A 10,781-nucleotide genomic window follows, 5' to 3' on the forward strand; every position below is an offset into this window, starting at 1 on the left:
ATCATTGAGATTTATCCATAAATTAGCCACTAATGTAATTGTAGACGAAGAACTAAAACTTGTAAAAAATTGTAGTCAACATGGACATAATATGACAATATCAGACAAATACCATATACAACTTTCAAAAACAAGACAATCAAGACTAATGAACCAGGGACTGAAATTATACAATAAACTACCAGACAAAACTAAACAAAAGACTCAGACAAACTTTTCAAAAGATGTGAAAAATATTATTTTGAACAACAGAGTATGAATGAAAAATGTTTATATTATTTTAGTTAAATGAATGTAATAATCCGTAAGGGTTTATAAATAAATTTTTTAATTAAAAAAAAAAAAAACATAAATATGGAGTCAATGTAATTTATACGTTTTTGTAGACTTGAGATTTTAAACATTGACTCCATTTCTCCTTAAGTGTAGTCTCCCCTCTCGAGGCCAATTACCCATAACGTCGGCTTTGTGGTGTAATGGTCAGTGCGTTTGCCTGTGAATAAAATATTTAATAAAAGGGTGTTTTAATACTATAATATTTCATAGTCCCTGGACTGGTACCTGAAGCGTAAGACTGATCATCTTACCTTCATGTTACAAAAATGATCAAGATACACTGTGATTGGTGTACTAATGCAGTGCCTTATGCACCATTCATTTCATATCGAGTCCCTGTCTGTAGAACTCGTCAATCTGTACTCTTCGATATTCCTAACTCAATGACTAATTATTTGAAAAATAGCACTCTTCGAAGAATACAGATTACCCATTATGACAGTTTTAGTGACATCGACATATAACATTGTAAATACCATAATTTTATCAGATCTGTTAAAGACATTTTAAATTTATCTCCTGCTTGACTTTTAATTCTTCATTTCAACTTATAATTTGAACTTATAATTTAAACTTTTAACTTTAATTTTAATTATGATTTTAATTTTAACTTTTACTTTTGATTTTAATTGTAACTTTTGATTTTAACTCTTAATTTGTACTTATTCATATGTACATCTACTACCTGCATCTAATAAATTATTGTTGGTTGTGAATTTTAACAAAGAAATATAAATGTTCATGGAAGGAGAGAGGGGGAGGAAAGTAGAGTTGGAACTAGACAATGTCTTCTCCCTTTTATGTACTTTTTATTTAATATTAATATTTTAACTTTTTTAGAATTCAATTATTTTTCCCCTCTCCTCCTGCATTCATAATTAATAAGTGTGAAATCTGAAATTGGTCTTACTTTTTTAAATTGTTCTTTTGTACCTTGTTTTATAAAAAGACTATGATTTCCTTTATAAATAAATAAATTAGGTGCGAAACGGAAAATGATGATGGTGATGATGAAAATCAATAAAACCAATTGATGGAAAGTAACTTTTACACCCCTGGATGTTGTTCAGCAAATATTTCTATCCATCAAAAGGGTGCAAATTGTTGGCCGTATTGAGAAAGAGAAAATATAATTTTGAGTTTTACTGGGCCAGTTGAAGAGGTTACTAATTATTCCATAGATTTGAGTGTATCTAACTACCAAATCTAAAAAATGAAACTTTTAAAACTTTTTTTTAAAGATATTAAAAATGGTAGCTGACACAGCAGATACTGGAAATAAAACGGAGGTTTTTTTTTCCAGAGATGTAATTATGTAATATAATTCGAATAAAAATAATCAAATGCGCTCGATTCCTAAATTCATTCGAATGTACGTCCGAATGCATTAATTTATTCGAATGAGTTAGTATTGAATGAATAAATAAATTAATGAACGAACAACTGAATTGGTTATTTGAAAATTTGAAATATTTGTTTGGCATCCTGGAGGGATCTTTCGGGATCCAGGTACTGCAGAATACGAAGAGCACGATTATGTACGTGTTTATTATAAATAAAAAAACTTAAAAAAAAAAAATGTTTTATTTTGAGAAAAAAGCATATTTTAAATTGTTTATTTTTTAATATAAAAGTAATTAATTATTTTTTCTTTTTTGTTTCAGGATTGAAAAACAACAGCTCAATGAGAAAAACATAACTTTAGAAGAGCATATAATCAACATGATAAAAATAATAGTCTTAAATAATCGCAAGTTTCTCAAAAGAAATAAAACCAAAATGTGAACAAAGTGACTTTGATTGTTGATTCAAACGTCATCAGCATGGATAAACAGGAATCCAGCTTTTTGCCTAACGCAAATGGCGGGTTTGTCGCCGATTTATTGAATGAAAGAATCTACAGCCCTGAAATATTCACAAACCAGTCAACACTTCAAGATTCATGGACATCTGAAAATGCTCCAACTTCAATAGCCATCGATCACACAGAATCGGCAGATTCTCTAGACCCCGCGCAATTCTTTTCAAATCCCGACGCGAACCTTCCATTTAACAACCGATCATATTTTGATCAAAACAACTCTTTTTTTGTGTTTGATGATCAGTACAACATTTCTAATAGTTCGTTGGTGTTGTTCAATCCGTGGTATAATGTAGTGTTTAAGACGGTCAAAAGCAGCATCATGGCTTTCATAATTTTAGCTGCTCTCTTAGGCAATCTTTTAGTCATAGTCTCAGTGATGCGTCACAGGAAACTCAGAGTTATAACAAATTATTTTGTAGTTTCTCTGGCTTTTGCCGACATGCTTGTTGCAATTTGGGCCATGTGCTTTAACTTCAGTGTTGAACTAACAAATGGAAAGTGGTTGTTTGGTTACTTCATGTGTGATGTTTGGAACTCCATGGATGTATATTTCAGTACCGCTTCCATCTTGCACCTTTGCTGTATATCCGTAGATAGGTACTACGCTATCGTCCAGCCGCTGGACTATCCGCTGATCATGACCACAGGGAGACTCGGAGTAATGTTGGCCGTAGTTTGGTGCAGTCCAGCTCTGGTTTCCTTCCTTCCTATATTCATGGAGTGGTACACGACGGATGAGCATTTGGAGTATAGGAAAAATCACCCTAACGTGTGTGGGTTCACAGTGAATAGGCCGTATGCTGTTATTTCATCTAGTGTCAGTTTTTGGGTTCCTGGTGTGATTATGCTGTTCATGTACTACAGGATTTATATGGAAGCTGATCGCCAAGAGAGAATGCTGTACAGGTGAGTAACAAATATATGTATTTTCATATTTTCCAAAAAAAATATTCCAATATTTTATTTGTGTTTTGAAAGTGTAATTAAATATGATTGTTACTGAAAACTGAAATTAACTTCGCGTTAACGAAAAGAGAACTGTAGCGAAAAAACGAATTTCATTTAGTTTTGTAAAAGGTTGGAAATATTTTATGAAAGGAAAGGAACACGGATATGGATCTACCTTTGAAACCATGATGATGTTCTTCAATTTTATTCACTGGATGATGAAATTCACTGTGAATTATGCAACAATTTATGATAACTTTTACAACGACGCGCGACGAATTCAAGAAATTTTATGCAATCTTTTGTAATGTCAAAATGTTGTTTTGTTTTGTTCCACATCCAAGTGTTTTAATTTAATGTCTTTTCTATCTTGAGGTAGGTACCATAATGATAGGTCAAGGAAAGGATGGAAAAGAAAGATAATTGGCCTAGAATAATTTCGATAAATGCAGTTATTCACTAAACACCAAATACATTTTTTTTTGATTTCGTACAATCAAAATCACATGAAAATACTTCATTGGTGAATAACGAGTAACGGTCAAACTAAGTTTTAAACTTATAGCAATAAATATGACGATTATTGAAGGAATGGTTCAAATTCAAAAAGTTAATATTAGAAACATAAAATCATTGTTTTTTGTGTCAAACCATTTACAATGATAAAACCACTTAATAATATTAATAAAAATGACACACTGAACGTCCCTGATAAAACTAGACTGATAAGTATCAAATTTCTAAATAGATGTACATGATTGCTGTCTTTTTGTTGTGGCGTCTGATAGCAAAAAATTATTTTGTAAATTCTCCAATCGTCAGAGTTGTAGAGCCGGTGTCCGGCTCAGAAACGAATATGGAAAAATGTACATGTTTTGTTTTCTATTATCGGTTTTTAAATATAAAATCAGAATATCTTGCATTATTCGAATGCTGTAAAAGTCACTGTTTTCTTGTTTATATGTAACTTTTCAAAAGATGTTAAAAATATTAATATCAACAACAGAGTTTGAATAAAAAGTATTTATAGTTTTTGTAAATTGAACGTCATCCGTTAGGGTAGCTAAATAAATTTTCAAACAAAAAAAAATATATATTTTTTTTTACTAGACCTATATATTGACTTCTGATCAGTAATGAAAAACGTAAAAAATGTCATGTAAAAAGCCCTCTTGGCGTTTGTAATAATAAATAAATACAATATACTAACCTGTTTCAGAATACAACCATTTTTTAGAAATACTTTAATCAAGACGATTTTTAAATTTCTATAAAAAAAACCATTGTGATTCGAAACCAGCTTGGCTTAAGTGGTTTTAAACAAATTTAATGATGTAATTTTGAAATCATTTTAATGTTTTTTTTTTGGTTTAAAAAGAAATATTAGTGTTTTTATGATTTACCCAATATTTCATTTTCAGGGGGATTTTTGACGAGTTGTAAATAAATCGCTTTTAAAAAATAAGAATCAAATTGGGGTAGAGTGGAATTCGAACCACGGACCTTTGAGCCATGCGCTCAAGACGCTAGCCATGGAACTACAACCCAATTCAATATTCCATTCAATTTATTATTAAATATTAAGAAACAATCATAAATATAAGTTTTAGGTAATATTGATGTTTTTTGTTGATATTTCTTGATAAAACTCTATGGTTAACGATTATGATAAAATTATAAATAAACTTATCAATGAAATTTCTTGATTTAGTTTTACTTTTTATTATTTTGACCAAAAGCGCTCGTTGGTCAAAATAATAAAAAGTAAAACTAAACCAAGAAGTTTAATTGATAAGTTTATTTATAATTTTATCATAATCATCATAATTTTTAGGATCTAAAATCCCATCATGCCAATTTTATTGGTGGAGATTTTTATAGATAACGATTTGATAATCATTATCATTATCTTTCCACACCTAATAGTGCATAGGGCACTGCATCGGTACACCGATTGCAGCGTATCTTGATCATTTATGTTACATGAAGGTAAGATGATCAGTCAAACGCTTCAGGTACTAGTCCAGGGATTACGAAATATTCTAATGTAAAAACACCCTTTTAAATAAATATTTTATATCAACCATGTTGAGAGTTGGACCCGACACCTTTTGCTTGATAAGCAAACGCGCTGGCCACTACACCACGAGGCAGACAGACTTAATAATAGTGACCTATTTTGAAAAACAGTGAATTTATAATTTTTCAATTTATAACAAACAGACGGAAAGATCAGGTACATATAATGTGTTAACATAAGTTGTGTCTGTTTTTATCCAAATTTAAAAATGAGCAACATAAATTAAACAAAGTGCTTAAGTTTAAACGTAATTTAAAAGGAAATTTTCAGATCTACAAGACATCATGTTTGCTTTTAAGTTAAACATATTTTTTTTTTATTAAGAGCCTTTAAAATGGAATGTCAAGTCGACGAATGTGAGCATTTTCGACACCTATTTTTGTTCACTTTCATTCAAGAAAACAAATTTGCCAAAGCTGCTCGCGATATATGCACAGTGTATATTATTGACTTAATGGTGTAATTTTTTATTTGTATCCAAGAAGACTCTCTTCAATATTCAATATGTATCTTTTTTGTTATGAATATGTGCACAGTTTAAACTGAAGATAGCTCCTGCAATGGTAGCCAAAACGAATGATTCTACTTAACACGGAATCACCCAAAAAATATTCACATTGATCTTTCTTTTGGTTTATACTGTGTCCAGAAGAAACACGGTGTCATCAGCATACAAAAGAGAGTAAGCAGTTAAATTATCCCTTTTTGCTCTTATTCTTAAACCGTTTAGTTTTTTCCTACAGTAAATTTTAAATGTAAAAAGTAAAAATAACTATTTAAAGAACTAAATTTGTAATTCCGCTATCGACATTTATTCACTCACCGCAACTCGTTATTTGCATCTTTGGATGAAAGATTTTCCAACTCTACGAATTCGGCAAAGAATCAATTCTAATTTATCAACTGAGCGGAAATATTGCTCGCTGTAATAAATAGGATTTGCAATTATCATAATCGAATAGCTTGCTCATTTACCAAATAATTAAAAACAAATGAATAAAACGATACAATTTGTATCATTGTACCGTTTCATGAAAATTCAAACACAAGATTCAAAATTATTTTGCTAGTGACTGTAAATTATCGATTATTTCAAAATTCAATCGAATATTTAAATACATAGGAATTTTAATTTTATCGATTATATTTTAAAAAGAGAAATATCGCATTATTTAGGTCTTGCTGTCATAAGCTAATTGAAATGATAAATTATGCGCCGTGTAACATGTTTTATTGTAAATTATGGGTATTAAAATAAACGTAATTTAAACATTGAGAAATTTTAGGTTATTTGTGTAAGAAACGCGCCCATAAACTATTATTTATTATTAGTTTGGCGCGATCTAAATTTTGAATAGGTAGAAAAAATATTTGCGAAAGTGCATTTGTCATTTCGTTTGTGTTACTTTCAACAACTACAATGGAGTGACTGATCGACGTGATTTTTTGCGACGAGTGGCCAAAGAGTTGAGTAATGGTCACAAGCTACAATAAAATACATATTAAATCTTTATTCAATAAAGTAAATAAATAAAACGTTAAGATAATAAAAAAAGTAGAAACATTTTATTATTTATTTATTTATTTATGCTTTATTAAGTTAGTTCATAACATCTTAGGAAATAAAATAAACTTTTATAAATATTTAAATTTTTTTCTATTTCCTTTATTTCTTCAGGTAACTCATTGTACAGCTTCAATCCCTTGTACAATGAGTTTTGAGATTCTTTTTTTCCCTCATTGGTAATCTTATCTTTTTTCACCCCTTGTTTTATATGTATGACATTGTTGGTAAAATTTTTATCTGCATTTATTTCATTTATCTCCTTAATTATTTTATGTTTAAAAATTGCCACATTATATTTAATTTGATGCTTTACTGTGAGGAAGTCAATTTCTTTGTGCATTATTTCTACATTAAAATAGATATTTCCTTTGAGTATAATCTTTATTGCCTTATTTTGAAGAATTTGTATATTTTGAATTTCTCCTTCATATATTTGGATAATTTATTTGGCGCCGTTTTTGTGAAAATCACCTCAAGGGCGCCTCATTACATAAAAAAAGAATAGTACAGTAATTTATGTGTGGACATATTATTGTTTTGTATATAAGAATACTACTTTTTAAATCTATTACATTTCATAATCTTCCCATAAATGATTTTTTTTTTTTTTTTTGTTACATATTGAGTATGTTTTTAAAATTTAAATATCTATCAAAGTAGACCCCGAGATACTTTATTTCGTCCACATAATTTTTATTCAAATTATCAATATTGATATTGTAACCCTGGGGGGTATTATTTTTTCCCAATATTCATGTATTTTGTTTTTGATATATTTAATTTCAATTTATTTACTTTTAACCATTTTGATATATTTCCGAAATCGTAATTAAATTTATTTATCACTGTATCATAATTATCTTCTGATATGTAAACTAGTGCATTATTTATGGTGTCTATTGCTTACATTATTTAAATTTAAAGCATTTTAATTTGTTTAATTGCATCTTCCAAGTACTCGTTTATGTTATAGAAACATATATAATAATTAGAAACATTTAACATTCTTGTTTTTTTTTGATAAAATTTATTACTTTGGTAAGCGTATTAATAATAAAAAAAAAAAATACCAACAAAATTAATTAAAATTATTTTATTTTTATTTAATTTTTATTTTATATTATTTTTATTTTTATTTTTATTTATTTATTTATTTTTTTTATTATTTTTTTTTACTTTTATTTTTTATATTTTTTTATATTTTTTTTTATATTTTATTTACGGCAAATCTGCCTTAAAAAAAATCTTTAATACGAATATATTTAGATTTATAAAAAAAATTACACCCAAAAATTATATTTAAGTTAACCTTTAAATTATACGGCATAGTCAGTAGAAAGTTTAAGCAATTCAAGAATAAATGTAAAAAACACAATTAAATAATAATACATTTTACAGTTATACAATTAAAACAGAATAACGAAGCTACATCCCCATAGACTAACGGATCGTTTTGTGTAGTTTTGGTAGCATTATTTTTAGTCACAGATTCTTCTTTATTGCATTTTGATTGTTCCAAACAAAAAATAAATTGTAAAGCCCAAAGGGGTGATAATTCAAGGTGTCCGAAAACCGAGGCCCGAAAGGCCGATGATACGAAGGTCAAATTTTCTAGCCTGTAAGAGTCGACAACAGCTGACTGTTTTCTGCTAGTTACGTACAAAAGAGCTTTTTGTTTTCATGGGTGAAAATACTGTTTGATGTTTAAAAAATATAGGTATGGTATAAAAATCGTAATAAATTGTAATGAAAATTAAAGTTTTCTAACAGGATCAAAGTAAACATGTTTCTTTTGAACTTTACATGTTTTCTATAGAAACTCCACGGATTGAATGTTTCAAAGCATTAAGGTATTTTTTAAAATAGAAAACCTCCATACATATATGGCATGGGAGTTTTTAAATGGCTTTGTAAAAATAAGATTTTCTCAATTCAACATGAAAACAAACTGGATCCTTTTTCTGTATATGTATTTATTCTTACTAAGTATTGTAACATTCTTCGTCAAACCTTTTATTATTAATTCTCTGAAATTACTCTTTGAATCAAAATAAAGCTGATATGAAGTTTGAATAATAACATTAATGTTAACATATTAGAAACATCATTCCAGTAGAATAAATATTACTGACAATTGAACTGTTATTATTTTTCTCAGTTTGGCAACAAAAAAAAAATTTGTTTTTATTTAGAATTGGAAAAATTGGTTATCGAAGACTTAATCCCCGATTTTAAAAGAATTTAGACAAGGATAGAGAATACCTTAAAGAAGTTAATATGGAAGTCTATGCTTTTACAGGGCTTATGACATGTTATTGGCTGGTTTAAGTAGCCACTTTACACACTGCGTAACATTCACCATTCTGCCCATGTTTGAACATCCACGTTTCCTCAACTCTTCCATCTGTTGACTTTTGTGAAGTAAAAGAGCTGAAACCTTTATCACGTGGGTGAAATTCATCCGGCTGAACCTTCTCAAAAACGTTTTCCCTCTCTGTTGAAATAAATTTAAAATGAACAACTCCCTAGGGAGAAAATCCAGCCAGTCTGCAAGCATTTGGACATACTCAAAATTGTTGAATTATAAGTTTATCTATTTTATTATATATCTTGAAAATATGAATAAATTTTATATTGTCCGTTCATTGGTGAATAAATAAGTATTTCAGGTGTATCCTTGATAAAGCAATTTTCACACTTTCCGGGGAAGAAGTAAATAAAGATGGCTTTTCCTCATTAGGGACTTATTTAATTAAGCTCCGAGGGAGTACGTGAGAGCTTATTTATCTAGAAAACCTCTTATTAAGCTTATATTAATCTTCCTACTTATCCCAGGAAAAATTCTACGCTTTGTGGTGTCATCAGAATTATTACAGTACCGAGTTGGGTGTTTGTCTATTGGTTACATAATAATATATATTTATTGTGTTGGAAGAACAATTCTAGATACTTAGAAATACTGAAAAAAGACCCCATAGAAATTTCTCAAACTGATAAATCCTACATGCATTAAGAGCTGGTTTTGTAAACATCTGTAAATAAGCTTGATACCATTTTGAACTAATATTTGTATCAAAGCAGTTGACATAAATTTTTACAATATTTGAGTTTGTCCAAATGTTTGTTGACAAAATACTGGATTTCACTATAAAATCAACTGGTCCAAGAAGAAGTTTAAAAATTGGAAAATTGTTTTCACGTTACCTAGTATGTCAAATAATTCAGTCAGATGAATCTCTTCACAACAATAAATGTTTTAGCTCTTCAACTTTACTAAAATCAACAAATGGAAGAAATGAAGAAATATGGATGTTCAAATATAGGCAAAATGGTGAATGTTACACAGTGTGTAAAGTGGCTACTTAAACCAGCCAATGACAGGTCATGAGCCCTGTAAAAGCATAGACTTCCATATTAACTTCTTTAAGGTATTCTCTATCCCTGTCTAAATTCTGTTAAAATCGGGGTTTAAGTCTTCAATTACCAATTTTTCCAATTCTAAATAAAAACGAAATTTGTTTTTGTTGCCAAACTGAGAAAAATAATGAAAAAAAAAAAAGTTTTTTTTCATATTTATGTATATGTGTACAATATCGGGCAACATCGGACAACATCGGGCAACATCGGGTATTCAACGGTTAAAAATACAAGAATGTAAGAAAAACAAGAAATAATGATTTTTGTGACTGTCTTTTTATATGATAAATTAAGTTACGGAAACAATTATAACTTCAAATCTGAAAAAAAATCAACCTTTGAACTTTTGTTTAATTACACTTTTGACAGAATATGTGCAACTGACTTTTTGTTTCAAATTAAATCGAAATTTTTTACCCGGGTGGCGACTTTTTAAAATAAACTATAATGGCTAGTTTGTATCCAATATAATAAACTAGTAGCTGACTGATAAACATGTTTGAAATCACTTTTATGCATCGATTATCGGTATGTAGCAGATCGTCTACATTGGACATTGTAGGGTTAAA

At 29.0% G+C, this 10,781-nt stretch overlaps 1 protein-coding gene across 1 annotated transcript; it reads left to right on the forward strand.

Moving 5' to 3' along the window:
- The first annotated feature begins 2,519 nt into the window (after positions 1-2,519).
- LOC148273982 (octopamine receptor beta-1R-like) lies at positions 2,520-3,110 on the forward strand. The gene has a single exon (XM_088237789.1). The coding sequence runs from the start codon at positions 2,520-2,522 to the stop codon at positions 3,108-3,110; it is 591 nt and encodes a 196-aa protein (XP_088093915.1).
- The last annotated feature ends 7,671 nt before the right edge of the window (positions 3,111-10,781 follow it).

The sequence above is a fragment of the Micrasema longulum genome, unplaced genomic scaffold, assembly GCF_059751315.1.
Source record: "Micrasema longulum isolate JH-2025_06_02 unplaced genomic scaffold, ASM5975131v1 h1tg001788l, whole genome shotgun sequence".
NCBI classification, from domain to species: Eukaryota; Metazoa; Arthropoda; class Insecta; order Trichoptera; family Brachycentridae; genus Micrasema; species Micrasema longulum.

Bases quoted from the DNA above. Each gene is read 5' to 3' on its own strand.
- LOC148273982 (XM_088237789.1), top strand. From the start codon at position 2,520: ATGGCTTTCATAATTTTAGCTGCTCTCTTAGGCAATCTTTTAGTCATA.